This window comes from Entelurus aequoreus, linkage group LG21, assembly GCF_033978785.1.
Source record: "Entelurus aequoreus isolate RoL-2023_Sb linkage group LG21, RoL_Eaeq_v1.1, whole genome shotgun sequence".
In the NCBI taxonomy this organism is placed as follows: Eukaryota; Metazoa; Chordata; class Actinopteri; order Syngnathiformes; family Syngnathidae; genus Entelurus; species Entelurus aequoreus.
Window position 1 is genome coordinate 4,517,950 of NC_084751.1, and position 16,512 is coordinate 4,534,461.

The following is a 16,512-nucleotide window of genomic DNA, read 5'->3' on the forward strand; positions in this document are numbered from 1 at the left end:
AATATAAAGCAAAATGTAAACTTATTGTTCTGTCTCTATATATTTTTTTCAATTGGAATATATTTCTACAATCTTTTATCTCATTGTCCAGTCCAAAAGCAGAGTAGGTAAATAAACTGATATAATAAACAAAAGTGTCCTTTTTCATTTATATTCGAATATTATTTTAAAGAAAATGATTTTGACACACCTGGTTTCAAGTATGCCACGCCCTGGTCACGTGACCCATATTGCCAACACACCTGTTGGCAATAACACCAAAGTAACCCCCGAGTTTTTGTATTTTTTTAAATTTATTTTAATTTAGGATAGTTTGAGTCGATTAAAAAAAAAAGACTATTTCACTTGACTTTAGTGTTATTATTCTCATTATTTCGATGACTATTAGCGAAAGATGCTTTGTCACCCGTTCCCTCTCGCCGCCATCATCCAGGCCGGGTTTTGGTGAGCACGCCGCCGCTCTCCTGGAGCGTGTGGATTGGCTGAAGGAGCAAAGGTAGCCCGCTGAGACGTCCTCCATCTCCTCGCCTTCTCGCTGCCTTCCCTCCAGTCAGTCGGCGGAGGAGTCACCGCTCACACACGGCGTGGACTTAACCGGAGCATGCGTCCGGCAGCGGGGCATCGATCCACAAGTGAGCCGCTCAAGTGGAAGACAAACGGACACACGTTTTAAACGCTTGGATTTATCCACTTTTTTGAGGGCTCTTTTCTTCAATATTCTTGTGGAGGGGACTGTGGCGCGCATCTTTTACGGTATTTGTGAGAAAAGAAAAGAAGAAGAGAGAAAAAAAAAACAACCAAAGGAGCGTAGTTTTGGCTCCCCCGTCATGGGCCACCGAGGCGGACAAGCGGCCAGAGACGACACCGCCGGACGGGCGAGGAGGTCCCCCCCGGAGATGCTCGCCCTGCTGGGGCTCCTTCTCCTGGCGCACCCCTGTCTTGGTCAAGGTAAAGTCCATTTCTTCTTTCCACCTTGGCTAGAAAAGTTTGCCTGGAAAAATAAAACAAATATATCTGTGAAATGATGATTAAAGCGAGACTAAATTAGTTCAAATGTTATGACTCTGTGGTCAATTCAGGGATGCATTTTAGTGCTTTAACTTGGTTCAACAAGGTTCTACTGTGTTTCATCTTAAAGGGAAAAACAAGATTTTGGAAATGTAACCAATTTGTTTAAAAAGTCACGTAGGAGATGATCAAAATTGAAATAGTAATAAGGTCATGCATTAGGATGAAGAAGCCGCCTAAATCAGAGATCATCTATAGCAGGGGTCGGGAACCTTTTTGGCTGAGAGAGCCATTAAGGCCAAATATTTTAAAATGTATTTCCGTGAGAGCCATACAATATTTTTTTTAACAATGAATACAACTAAATGCGTGCATTTTTAAGTAAGACCAACATTTTTAGAGTGTGATAAGTGTTCTATTATTTTTAATAACATTGTTATTCTGAAGCTAACCAATAATAAATACAATACTTCTTACCATTAATGCGACTTCTTAAACCGGTGGATGGATTTATATGAATGTTATATATTTTGAACGTTATTTTTAACACTGTGATTACCAGCGGAATTATTCATTACTTATCGTGTTAAGCAGTGTCAGCTAAGATTTTATCTGAGAGCCAGATGCGGTCATCAAAAGAGCCACATCTGGCTCGAGAACCATAGGTTCCCTGCCACTGATCTATAGTATAGATCAGTGGTTCTTAACCTTGTTGGAGTTACCGAACCCTACCAGTTTCATATGCGCATTCACTAAACCCTTCTTTAATAAAAAATAAAATGTTATCTTTTTTCAAATTCAAAACAAAGTTATATGTTTTTGGTAACACTTTAGTATGGGGAACATATTCTAAGTAACAAAGACTTAATTTAGAGTTATCTGGTTAGGGTTAGGGTTATAATAAGGCCATGCCGAATAAGGCGTTAAGAGCATTATGTTGCTAATTTGCATGTAAATAAGCAACTAATTTATGGTGAATATGTTCCCCATACTAAAGTGTTACCATGTTTTTTTTACTGGTGCATAAAATGAACCGTGCATGAACATCACCTTGTTCAAAGAACAAAACCAACACAGTGCATAAACTCACAGCAGATTACACACCTGCAAATCAGTCTGACTTATGCTGTTGCCGTATCCGTAATAAGGCAAAAAGGATACGTTTTTATTTACACGATGAGCCGGGTGTGTCTTGACCTACGGCGAAGCCCTGAGCCCGACTCACTGAACCCCTAGGGTTCGATCGAACCCAAATTAAGAACCACTGGTATAGATGATCGAGTAAATACAGAGCCGATGTTTCTTCTTTAACACTAGTGTGCCGTGAGATACAGTCTGGTGTGTCGTGGGAGATGATGTCATTTTACCTATTTGGGTTAAAAAAATTTTTTTTTGCAAACCAGTAATTATAGTCTGCAAACTATGTGTTGTTGTTGAGTGTCTGTGGTTATACTTGCATAGCGCTTTTCTACCTTCAAGGTACTCAAAGCGCTTTGACACTATTTCCACATTCACCCATTCACACACTGATGGCGGGAGCTGCCGTGCAAGGCAGCTAACCACGACCCATCAGGAGCAAGGGTGAAGTGTCTAGCTCAAGGACACGACGGACATGACTAGGTTGGTAGAAGCTGGGGATTGAACCAGGAACCCTCAGGTTGCTGGTCCACTCTCCCAACTGCACAGCGCCGTCCCGTCCGTGCTGTCTGGAGCTCGGCAGAGTAACCGTGTAATACTCTTCCATATCAGCAGGCGGCAGCCGGTAGCTAATTGCTTTGTAGCTGTCGGAAACAAAGGTGTCTAATGCTTAAACCAAAAATAAACAAAAGGTGAGTGCCCCTAAGAAAAGGCAATGACGCTTAGGGAAGGCTATGCAAAACGCAACTAAAACTGAACTGGCTTACAAAGTAAACAAAAACAGAATGCTGGACGACAGCAAAGACTTACTGTGGAGCAGAGACGGCGTCCACAAAGTACATCCGAACATGACATGGCAATCAACAATGTCCACACAAAGAAGGATAAAAATAATTGAAATATTCTTATATAATATTCAAAGGATGACATGAGACTGCTACAGGAAAATACCAAAAAAAAGAGATAGGAGCGCAAGACAAGAACTAAAACACTACACACAGGAAAACAGCAAAAAACTCTGAATAAGTCACGGTGTGATGTGACAGGTCGTGACAGTACACCTACTTTGAGACAAGAGCTATAGTGACGCATGGTTGGTTATGGTTTAAAGTCATATCCGACAACGACTTTTTACTGTCAACTGAGTTTCGTTTTTTAATAATTTCTGCTGGTGGTGTGGCTCCGGATTTTATCAATGCAAAAAATGTGCCTTGGCTCAAAAAAGGTTGAAACACACTGATCTATACCACAAGAGTGCTTTGTTGTTGTTGTTTTTGAGGACTCTGCTTCCAAGCACCGACTGCAAAAAACCTCTATTCAAAGATCCGTTATAAGACAAGAGAAAGCTGCTGTTTTTATTTGTACTGCAAAAAGAAAAAAAGCTAATCGAAGATCTTTATTTATGACAGGAGCGCTTTGCCCTCATCAAGATCCTCTGTCCGGAGTGCGTTGCTGTTTTTGAGTTTAGTTTAAAAATGCACTTAATGACATGAGCCTCTGCTCCTTTTAGGACGTACTGCGAAAATATCCTCTATACAACAGTCAAAGATCCTCTATATGACAACAATTGTGTACAGTATTTCCTATAAGATACATACGATACAATTCACACAATTCCAGTTGTTTCATTACAGCACGTCCGAAAAGGAGTAGGACGAGGCGGAGCTTATTTAATCCCACCCCTTTTCATACCGTAGCAATTGTATCCTATTTCCTTGTTCTCTGTAACAGAACAGTGGACAAATAAATAATAAATAAATAATATACCATAGTAAGTATACAAATATTAAATACATAAATAATCTTTAAAGCTTTACATGGACTGGCACCTCAGTATATCTCGGACCTCATCCAAATTTACACACCTGCGCGCGCTCTGAGGTCCGAGAGCCAGCTCCAGCTCGTGGTGCCCAGGACGAGACTTAAAACCAGGGTAGACAGGGCCTTCTCTGTGGTCGGCCCTAAACTCTGGAACACTCTGCCCCTCCATGTTCAAACTGCTCCCACAGTGGAGTGTTTTAAGTCTCGTCTTGAGACCCACTTTTATTCTTTGGCTTTTAACACTACGTGAGTTGTGTGGTCTTCTGTCCTCTGTTGTCCTGTGTGGTTAGGGTTAGGGTTATACATTTTGATGTCTATTTTACTGTTTTAATTGGTTTTACCCTTTAAAATCGTTTTTAATCATATTTATTTTTTATAGTGTCTCTGTATTGGTTTTCTATTCATTTATTCTTTGTTTTTATTCAGTCATTGGTGTAGCATAATATTGTTTTTAATATTATTTTTAATATCGTTTTTAATATTGTTTTTAACATGGCTGTGCAGCACTTTGGAAACATTCTTGTTGTGTAAATGTGCTATATAAATAAAGTGGATTGGATTGGATTGGATTCAATCCCCACCTTCTTCTTCATCTTTGTCTCAATAAAAAAAATGGTTCAAGATGTTTATCCTAATTCTTGTTCCGTGTACTTTGTGAACACTTGTAGTTTGAACAGTCTCTTAAAATGAATCATGTTGGTGCTTTGTTTGATTTATTTGCTTAATCCATTCCATCATTTAATCCCACATACTGATCTGCTAAAGGTTTTAAGTGTTGTACGAGCATACGCATGTTTTAAATTAGATTTTATTTTAAGGTTGTATTTGTCCTCTTTTGTTGAGAAGACTTGTAGTTTGAACTGTCTCTTAAACTGAATCATGTTGGTGCTTTGTTTGATTTATTTGGTTAATCCATTCCATAAATTAATTCCACATACTGCTATGCTAAAGGTTTTAAGTGTTGTACGAGCATACAAATGTTTTAAATGAGATTTTCCTCTAAGGTTATAATCCTCCTCTTTTGTTGGGAAAAATTGTTGTACATTCTTGACTAATAGGTTAATAGTTTGCTTTGTACATCATTTTAGCTGTATGCACATGCACCAAATCGTTGAAATTCAATAATTGTGATTTAATAAATAAAGGGTTTGTATGTACTCTATATCCAACATGATGTATTATTCTAATTGATCTTTTTTGTAACACAGTTAGGGAATGAAGCGCACATTTGTAGTTGTTTCCCCTTATTTCCACACAATAACTCAGATATGGTAACACTAGTGAACAGTGGAGAATATGAAGTGAGTTTTGTATATTTTTTACATGAGATTTCCAATTCATTTTATCTATTATTACACCCAAAAATGTGTTTTCTTTTACCCTTTCGATATTTACTCCGTCTATCTGTATTTTTGTTTGACTTTCTCTTCTACTGTTACCAAATAGCATTATTTTAGTCTTAGTGAGATAGTATCAAAGTCATGCATTAGGATGAAGAAGCACCTAAGTCAGAGATCATCTATACCACAAGAGGGCTTTGTTCTGTGTTGTTGTTTTTGAGGACTCTGCTTCCAAGCACCCACTGCAAAAAAACCTCGGATTTTTTTTAGAGGGCGCTATGGACGCAATAGTGTAATTCCATTAGCTACGTGGTTAGCCACTTCGTACTTGCCATATTTTAGAACTTAGAATGGATACAAAGGGAACAACACGTGTTTTTGTATTACATAAGAATTGTGAACGATAAGCAAAATTCCAAAAAAGTGCAGTTCCCCTTTAGGTAAGCTGACAAGACTTTAATACTCCTTTGAGTGCAATTACAATTGTTCTGTAAGTGTGTACGTTTTTTTAAAATTAAATTAGTTTAAAAAGTCACATGGGAGATGACCAAAGTGTACAGATCACAATTGAAATAGTAATAAAGTCATGCATTAGGTTGAAGAAGCACCTAAGTCAGAGATCATCTATACCAGTGTTTTTCAACCGTTTTTGAGCCAAGGCACATATTTTGCGTTAAAAAAATCCGGAGGCACACCACTCGCAGAAATCATTAAAAAACGAAACTCAGTTGATAGTAAAAAGTCGTTGTCGCAATTGTTGGATATGACTTTAAACCATAACCAAGCATGCATCACTATAGCTCTTGTCTCAAAGTAGGTGTACTGTCACGACCTGTCACATCACGCCGTGACTTGAGTTTTTTGCTGTTTTCCTGTGTGTAGTGTTTTAGTTCTTGTCTTGCGCTCCTATTTTGGTGGCTTTTCCTCTTTTGTTGGTGTTTTCCTGTCTTCCTTAAAAGCTATTCCCCACATCTGCTCTGTTTTAGCAATCAAGACTATCTAAGTTGTTGCTATCCTTCTTTGTGGGGACATTGTTGATTGTCATGTCCTGTTCGGATGTACTCTGTGGACGCCGTCTTTGCTCTACAGTAAGTCTTTGCTGTCGTCCAGCATTCTGTTTTTGTTTAACCTTGTTGCCAGTTCAGTTTTAGTTTTGTTCTGCATAGCCTTCCCTAAGCTTCAATGCCTTTTCTTAGGGGCTCTCACCTTTTTGTTTATTTTTGGTTTAAGCATTAGATACCTTTTTACCTGCGTGCTGCCTCCCGCTGTGGTCTGCATATTGGGATCACGACAAACCATCGTTGTCTCACACGACGTGTTCCCGACATCTACAAAGCAATTAGCTACCTGCTGCCACCTACTAATATGGAAGAGTATTACACGGTTACTCTGCCGAGCTCTAGACAGCACAGACACTTAACAACGGCACATTATTTGCAGACTATAATTGCTGGTTTGCAAAAAATATTTCTAACCCAAATAGGTGAAATTACATAATCTCCCACGGCACACCAGACTGTATCTCACGGCACACTAGTGTGCCACGGCACAGTGGTTGAAAAACCCTGATCTATACCACAAGAGTGCTTTGTTGTTGTTGTTTTTGAGGACTCTGCTTCCAGCACCGACTGCAAACAACCTTTATTCAAAGATCCGCTATAAGACAAGAGAAAGCTGCTGTTTTTAATTCTACTGCAAAAAAAAAAAGCGAATCAAAGATCTTTATTTATGACAGGAGCGCTTTGCCCTTTTTAAGATCCTCTGTCCGGAGTGCGTTGCTGTTTTTATTACTTTAAAAAAACACTAATGCACTTAATGACATGAGTCTGCTCTTTTTAGGACATACTTGAAAAAGATCATCTATACAACATGCACAAATCCCAGTAAAAGATCCTCTATAGCAGTGGTTCTTAACCTGGGTTCGATCGAACCCTAGGGGTTTGGTGAGTCGGCCTCAGGGGTTCGGCGGAGGTCAAGACACACCCGACTCATCATGCAAATAAAAACTTCTTCGGCGTATTACGGATACGGCAACAGCAGAAGTCAGACTGATTTGCAGGTGTGTAATTTGTTGTGAGTTTATGCACTGTGTTGGTTTTGTTCTTTTGAACAAGGTGATGTTCATGCACGGTTCATTTTATGCACCAGTAAAAAAACATGGTAACACTTTAGTATGGGGAACATATTCACCATTAATTAGTTACTTATTAACATGCAAATTAGTAACATATTGGCTCTTAACTAGTCATTATTAAGTACTTATTAATGCCTTATTCGGCATGGCCTTATTATAACCCTAACCCTGACCCTAACCCTAACCAAATAACTCTAAATTAAGTCTTTATTACTTAGAATATGTTCCCCTAGTGTCCAAATAACTCTAAAATTAGTCTTTGTTACTTAGAATATGTTACGCTAGTGTCCAAATAACTGTAAATTTAGTCTTTGTTACTTAGAATATGTTCCCCTAGTGTCCAAATAACTCTAAATTAAGTCTTTGTTACTTAGAATATGTTCCCCTAGTGTCCAAATAACTCTAAATTAAGTCTTTGTTACTTAGAATATGTTCCCCTAGTGTCCAAATAACTCAAAATGTAGTCTTTGTTACTTAGAATATGTTCCCCTAGTGTCCAAATAACTCTACATTTAGTCTTTGTTACTTAGAATATGTTCCCCTAGTGTCCAAATAACTCAAAATTTAGTCTTTATTACTTAGAATATGTTCCCCTAGTGTCCAAATAACTGTAAATTAAGTCTTTGTTACTTAGAATATGTTCCCCTCGTGTCCAAATAACTCAAAATGTAGTCTTTGTTACTTAGAATATGTTCCCCTAGTGTCCAAATAACTCTAAATTTAGTCTTTGTTACTTAGAATATGTTCCCCTAGTGTCCAAATAACTCTAAATTTAGTCTTTGTTACTTAGAATATGTTCCCCTAGTGTCCAAATAACTCTAAATTAAGTCTGTTACTTAGAATATGTTCCCCTAGTGTCCAAATAACTGTAAATTAAGTCTTTGTTACTTAGAATATTTTCCCCTAGTGTCCAAATAACTCTAAATGAAGTCTTTGTGACTTAGAATATGTTCCCCTAGTGTCCAAATAACTCTAAATTAAGTCTTTGTGACTTAGAATATGTTCCCCTAGTGTCTAAATAACTCTAAATTAAGTCTTTGTTACTTAGAATATGTTCCCCTAGTGTCCAAATAACTCCAAGTTAAGTCTTTGTTACTTAGAATATGTTCCCCTAGTGTCCAAATAACTCTAAAATAAGTCTTTGTTACTTAGAATATGTTCCCCATACTAAAGTGTTACCAAAGAAGGGTTCGGTGAATGCACACATGAAACTGGTGGGGTTCGGTACCTCCAACAAGGTTAAGAACCACTGCTCTATAGACAACAATTGTGTACACTATTGCTTATAAGATTAAATAGGAAATCCAAACGAGCCTTATTTTTTGTAAAAAAAAAACAAAAACAAACAACAAAATCTTCTTTCAGTGGGTCTTTTTCCTCTCTGTTAAAGCCGAGCGTGGAGATAACGCCACAGCACCCGAAACCGTTGACTTAATCTGCTGCCTCCTCAAGTCAGATTGTGTGTCAAACAAAAAGAGGGAACAAGGTGGAATCCGTCTGTGCGGGGCGCTTAGTATGCGTGTCAGGAGACAAGTGATGTTTGCCTCTGGAAATAACCTAGGTGGGCTGATTTAGTTTGTATTTTTATATATTTTTTTGGAATACTGAAAAGAACATGACGGGAAAGAGAAATGTGTTGACTTTACATTGGGGATGAAAGCAGTTTGACTCATGAAACGCTGTGGAAGTTGAATCTGTTCCAGGGTCAAAACTGTTGCCATTGTATTGTTTTCTGGCACAAGTGTAAACGTTGAATCACTGGAAAATCAACAGGTCATATTGATGAGTCAACGGCTAACTAGTTTTAGCATTCCAGCCTACTGGTTGGACTATGTTTTCAACACCATGCCATTTTGTGTATATTTCCCCCAAACTCGTAAATTAGGATGCAGTATGCTATGGAAATCTTGTATAGAGTATACAGGAGTGGTCTGCTGCTCTTTAGGACGTGCTGGTCAATAAAGCAACACGTTTTTAACGACGTACAAGTACTTCCAAAACACTTGCCAATGATCCTATATGTATATATACATGCTGTTTTTAGCAAGCTACTACAGAAGCACTTATCAAAGATCCTGAGTATATGACAAGAATGTTTGCTGTTTTTAGAAATTTGCCACAAACAGGACTTATCGATCCTATGTATGAAAGGAACCCACTGCTGTTTTTAGGCATCTACCGTAGAAATGCTAGTCAAAGATCCTGTGTACACGTACAACACGAACACTCTGCAGTTTTTAGTAATCTACTACAGAAACAGGACTTACTATGAAAAGAACCACTGCTGTTTTTAAGTTTCTGCCGTATAAATGCTGGTCAAAGTTCATGTATGTGACAAGAAAGCTCTGCTGTTTTTAGGAATTTGTCACAAAAACAGCACTCATAGATCTTATGAAAGGAACCCACTACTGTTGTTAGGCATCTACCGTGGAAATGCTAGTCAAAGATCCTGTACGTGAAAAGAAAGCTCTGCTGTTTTTAGGAATCTACTGCATAAACATTGTTCAAAGATCATACACACACACACACACACACACACACACACACACACACACACACACACACACACACACACACACACACACACACACACACACACACACACACACACACACACACACACACACACACACACACACACACACACGTACATGTCTTGCCTACTTTGTGTGGACCCATGTTTGGTAAGTAGGTTGTGAGGGCCCCCCTTTCCACTATAGCTAGAATGATGAAAAAAATATATCTAGCACTAGATGGGAGTAGAGAGTTGCAACCTCACTTCAGAATGCAAAACACACAAAGTAAAAAAAAATATTTTACCTCTGTAGTTGTGAAGACAAACTCACACATGCATATGCGTAATAATGTGTGTGTGTGTGTGTGTGTGTGTGTGTGTGTGTGTCAGTGTGTATATGTGTATATATATATGTGTTCATATATGTACGGTATATGTATATTTGTATGTATGTGTATATATACATATATTTATGTATGTATACAATCTTATATGTACACATTTTTGTGTACGTGTGTGTATATATGTATGTATGTATGTATGTATGTGTGTATATATATATATATATATATATATATATATATATATATATATATATATATATATATATATATATATATATATATATATATATATATATATATATATATATATATATATAAAATTTTCCTGAGGGAACTCTCCTGAAGGAATCAATAAAGTACTATCTATCTATATATCCATTTTTGTGTATGTGTGTATATATACATACTTGTGTGTGTGTGTGTGTGTGTGTGTGCGTGTATACACTTTTGTGTGTGTGTATACACAAACGTGTGTACGCGTGTACAGAGATAGTGTATGTGACAAGAAATTGCGGCTGTTTTCAGGAATTTGCCACAAAAACAGGACTCCTTAGGTCCTATGTATGACAATAACCCTAAGCTGTTCTTAGGCATCTACTGCAGAAACGCTAGCCAAAGATCCTTTATGTGACAAGGAAGTTCTGCTGTTTTTAGGTATCTACTGCAAAAACGGTACAAATAAGTCCTTTATATGAAATGAACCCTCCTGTTGTTTTTAGGAATCTCCTACAGAAACAGTGGTGTTAGATACTGAGTATGACAAGACAGCTCTGCTGTTTTTAGGAATCTACTGCAAAAACAAAACACAGAAGTCCTGTTTATGAAATCAATCCTCTGCTGTTTCTAGGAATTGACTGCAAAACGGTACAAATAATTTCTGTTTATGAAGTCAATCCTCTGCTGTTTCTAGGAATGTACTGCAAACAGTCAAAGATCTTATGTATAACCTGAGTCCTTGATTGTTTTTAAAATCCTACTGTACAAAAACGCTAGTTAAAGATCCTATATATTACGGAAATCAACTGCAAGAAGTAGTCGAATATACTTTATATGAAAATAATGTTGTTAGCACTAGTTGTAGACCCCTATTGTTTAATCAGTCCCAGAGTGTGTTGTTTTTTAGACACAAAAAAGTAAAAAACTATTTTGAAATCAATACAATTGTTTTTGTGTGACTGGAGTCAAGTCCCCCTAAAAACAAATTCCAAGTTATACAATCAAATGTTGTACTCATTAAAGTTGAGACGCTAAAATGTATCTACAAGTAACCTTATCTGTCTGCTCCAGACCTCCATCTTGGTCCTGAATTGTTAATAAGGGAGTGCAAAAGAAAAAGGCGAAGGTTTGGTTTCTTTCTTGACGGACATGACATAATAGCCACCCCTCCGTGTCATTGACTTGATGGGAACGAGGACCCTTCTTGTGGCCATTAAAAGGTCGATACGGCAGTGAGAACACAGTTTGAGTGTAATTAACGAGCTGGGCTAATTCGGGGTTACTGACGAGCTCCACTCATTTTCCAAATCGCCGGAGATCGACTTCTTCAGCGTGAAAGTGCTGCACTAGCAAAGTGACTCACCGTGTGCTAAATAAAAGCCAGTAATCTGAATTCATATTGTTTGGGCTTTGGCGGCGGTCTTCAGAGAGAAGGTTCTCGTTGAATCTGGCCTTAACTTGGACGGACTGTCGCTTCCTCTTTCCCTCCTGGTTGGGAGTTCTGGGAAATAAAGCGCTCTCATTAACCCTGTGAACTCTTGACAAAGGAGACAGGTTGAGGCATCTATAAGCTGGGAAGTGCCAGGAGAGGTTGCCGGGCGCTCAGTGACAGCATCTTGATTGCAAAGTCTTTTGTGCGAGAACAGATGGAAGTCAGGTATCTCCCGTGTGTTGCCTCGAAAGCTGCTCGGAAACATTTGTCAGCCTCGACTCTTGCAGAAAGTTACACTTGCTTCTCAGATTACATGTATCGGATATGTTGTTACGGTTCTAGGCCAGGCCTAGTGAACTACATTTTTTCCAGGGACCACATTTTCAGAAAACTAAGGACTGTTGGCCAGACTTTATGGTAGTCATGAATCAAGTATATATTAAGATGGAAAAAACACTATGCTGATGCTAGTCAAAGATCTTCTACATAGGGACGCACTCCACTGGGGTTTCAAACTCGCAGCTTTTTTCTTATATTATCTCTTCTCTACAGTGGCACGAGATTTTAGTTTGAGTTACAGGAGCGCTCTGCTGTCTTTAAAGGCCTACTGCAAAAAAGATAGTCAAAGACCTTACAGTATGTACAGTATAACCCAGTGACGTGCAGTCAGGGGAGGCAGGTGAGGCAGTGCCTCACGTGCCATCATGGAAAGAAAAAAAATGTAAAAAGAAATAAAACATTTAAATTGTTATATGTATCCAGTGATTATACGATAACGTTTTTTTTCCATTTAACCTCACCAGTTTTAGATTATTTTTATTCAAAATCACTGAATTTTCACATTTGCCGTTCAAATATTGAGAGGAGACTTGCGGTGAGTCAGCACCCAGTTGAGCCTCACCATGGATTGCGCAATGACTCGGCTAACTGCTGGCCTGCTGTGCAGTGAGACCGTATTGCTATATGAATTATATTATACATTTCCATAGTTTAGTTAGCTGAGGTATATAATGTACAGTGTATTTTGTCAACAACTGTATGTGTGTAACGTATTTCTTGTGCTGAGCAATCCTAAAACGGCTGCGAAGACTCACTGGGTGAGGCACGCCTCATGGTGGTAGAGGGCGCTGGTGATCCCAGGGATCATTCTTGCGACTACTCGGCTGCAGAATAAGTGACAACAAGCTACAGTTAGCAAGTCAAGTGCAGCGGCAGTGATCGTTTCTTTTTTCCTCTCGCCTGGACTTTTATCATGGAGGATTACATATCTATCATCAATCAATCAATCAATGTTTATTTATATAGCCCTAAATCACAAGTGTCTCAAAGGGCTGTACAAGCCACAACGACATCCTCGGTACAGAGCCCACATACATACATCTAAAATAAAGCAGTTTTCTAAACTGGACTTTCAATCGAAGCAGGAGGTAATAATTAAAGGAAGACCAACGCCGGAGCTAAAAGGTTTGCTTCAGTGATCTCCATCGAGAGAGACTTTTAAAACTGAAGAAAGATAAGGAAGACTTCTATACACAAGTTATCGATGCTTTTGTTCAGAAGGAGCGGCGCATGGACTTCATTTATAAGTAAAGGTAAGACCATAATAAAGTTTTTTTTAATTAAATGTGCTTTTTTGTGTGCTACAGTTTGTATGTGTAAAGAATGCTGGTATGAGCTTTTAAACATAACCCGTTAACTGCTGCCAATCAAATGGTGAATACGATACTCTTTAGGGTTCATATGTTTGTAAATCTGACTGTGATGAAGTCAGTGCCTCACCAGCCATGAACCTCACGTCACTGGTATAACCAGAGTCATCTATATAACACAGACCTGGGCAAATTAAGGCCCGTTAAGCTTTTCAATCTGGCCCGCCGGACATTCCCAAATAGTTTATTTTAGATCTTTAAGATCGAAGCTGTGGCTGGCATTATGATGTGCAGTGATGTTTTAAAATGACCGTAAGTCTTGAACTATACAAAGTATTTCAATGGTTGGAATCTGCACTTTTGCATGATATATTAGTTACTATGGTAATCTAATTAGTTACTATGGTAATCTAAGTCACAGCAGCTCAGACGAGGCACCAAGCACTGTGGGTGGGGAGCGTTTCCAGAGTGGCCAGCCTGAAATGTGGGTGTCAGGGACAGACGCGGAAGGAGATTTTTACAACAAAGTTCTAAAGCTTAGTGATACATCAGATATATCAGATTGTAGGTGTTTTTTTATTTACCCTTAGCGTTTATATTTTGTTGCGTTTGGCTCAAATTTTAAAATATGTTGATCGAGAGGGGGTGTGACGTTCATATGTTGTCAATATTCAGTGTTTTATCGTTTATAGTTAATATTGTAAATCCCACATTCTTTATTTTCATGTACATTCTGAGTGTCTCATTCAGTAAAAAAAAATTGGAATTCCATTCCGTTTTTTTAATTGGGTCTGTCATAACGTTTTTAGCATTCAATCAGACATTATTGTGAGGTTTTGTATTAGTGTTCCTAAAAATAAATATACCGACTGATTTCCACCTGCATCTCATTGCAAAGAAACACTAATTCAGCGTTATAGTGAGTTTTATTTTTCACGCACCTATTCTTGCTGTATTTACCTGGCACAAGTGGAAAGCCGGTCCCTGAAAATAATGGACAACCCTATATATGGCTTCCTGCTCCACTCAGTCTTGAATACAAAGTCTCCTTACTAACCCACCAGTGCCTCCATGGAAATGCCCCCCTCTACCTCAAAGAACTACTCACCCCCAAATCCCCCACACGACACCTCCGCTCCGGACAGGCTAACCTCCTCCAACCTCCGAGGACAAAGCTACGAACAATTGGAGACCGGGCTTTCTGCTCCGCCGCTCCCGGTCTGTGGAACGCTCTCCCTGACCACCTGAGGGCACCACAGACTGTGGCTGCTTTTAAAAAAGGCTTAAAAACCCTTCTTTTTAAAAAAGCCTTTTTTTTTAACATAAATGCATACTAGTTCTAGTTATTAGGCTGTTCTAGTTTTTATTTTTATTTATTTTTATTATCTTTTTATTAGAGATGTCCGATAATATCGGCCTAAAATGTAATATCGGAAATTATCGGTATCGTTTATTTTATTATCGGTATCATTTTTATTTTTTTTTATTTTTTATTTTTATTAAATCAACATAAAAAACACAAGATACACTTACAATTAGTGTACCAACCCAAAAAAACTCCCTCCCCCATTTACACTCATTCACACAAAAGGGTTGTTTCTTTCTGTTATTAATATTCTGGTTCCTACATTATATATCAATACAGTCTGCAAGGGATACAGTCCGTAAGCACACATGATTGTGCGTGCTGCTGGTCCACTAATAGTACTAACCTTTTCACAGTTAATTTTACTCATTTTCATTAATTACCAGTTTCTATGTAACTGTTTTTATATTGTTTTACTTTTTTTTATTCAAGAAAATGTTTTTAATTCATTTATCTTATTTTATTATTATTTAAAAAAAAAGGACCCTATCTTCACCATACCTGGTTGTCCAAATTAGGCATAATAATGTGTTAATTCCACGACTGTATATATTGATATCGGTATCTGTAATTAACAGTTGGACAATACCGGAATATTGGATATCGGCAAAAAGCCATTATCGGACATCCCTACTTTTTATTTAATTATTTTTTAATACACTGTAGCACTTTGAGGTTGTTTACTCAATGTAAAGTGCTTTTTTTTACAAATAAAATCTATTATTGTTATATAAAGACAATATAACATACATCCATAAACGTGGATACATATGTAAAGTGCAATATATTTATCTGTACAGTAATCTATTTATTTATATCTGCACCTTATTGCTCTTTTATCCTGCACTACGACGAGCTATTGCAACAAAATTTCAAATTTCAAATTTGGAATGACAATAAAAGGAAGTCTAAGTCTGTCTATGAACGAACACACATTTTGAAGTTTGAAAAAAAGAAAGTTTTAACCTAAAATTGAGCGTGTGGATGAAGTTGTTAAAAGTGAAAGGCTCTTTCATTTGTTTGGCTTGCCTGTGCAAATATGTCGTAAATGCTTTGGGAAGTTGGTTTGGTTTAGCTACAACATTTGCTTGCATGTGTGCCAAGCCGACGGTTGGCACCGTACATGTTCCGTTAGTCACCACAGAAGACCAGTATGTCCTTTTCTCAGTGAAGTCAGAGTGACCCAGGATGTAAAAACGTAAGTATTTAAGGAAAGTCACTCACAAAAGTTTATTGTTTCGTGCAAAAACCGCGTAAGTTCAGGTTGATGTCCGGCGATGTCGGGCCGCTCAGGGTGCTCCACATTTTATACAATGGCGTCCTTATGCTCCTCTTAGATGATGTCTCCTCCGGGGCCTGTTTATGAGCGGAAAAGTTAAAGGATCTTTAATATATATAGTCTCTAAAATACTGTGACTCGGTGCACTTTAAGACTTTACGATCAGCACTGCGGCGCGCTCTCTCCTCTCGCGCTGATCTGAGAACTGCCCGTTAAAGCCGCTGTTATTTCTATCATTATTATTCTTGCAGGCCTTCCCCGTGACTTGACA

General features: G+C 38.1%; 1 protein-coding gene across 2 annotated transcripts in view; it reads left to right on the plus strand.

Annotated features, from left to right (window-relative positions):
• The first annotated feature begins 344 nt into the window (after positions 1-344).
• Positions 345-16,512, plus strand: part of LOC133638200 (netrin receptor UNC5C-like) — a 483,700-nt gene continuing 467,532 nt past the window's right edge. For both annotated transcript variants that reach the window (XM_062030553.1, XM_062030554.1), the window contains exon 1: positions 345-948. In XM_062030553.1, coding sequence (XP_061886537.1) covers positions 828-948 — 121 coding nt within the window. In that variant the 5' untranslated portion in view covers positions 345-827. The remainder of the gene's footprint in view (positions 949-16,512) is intronic.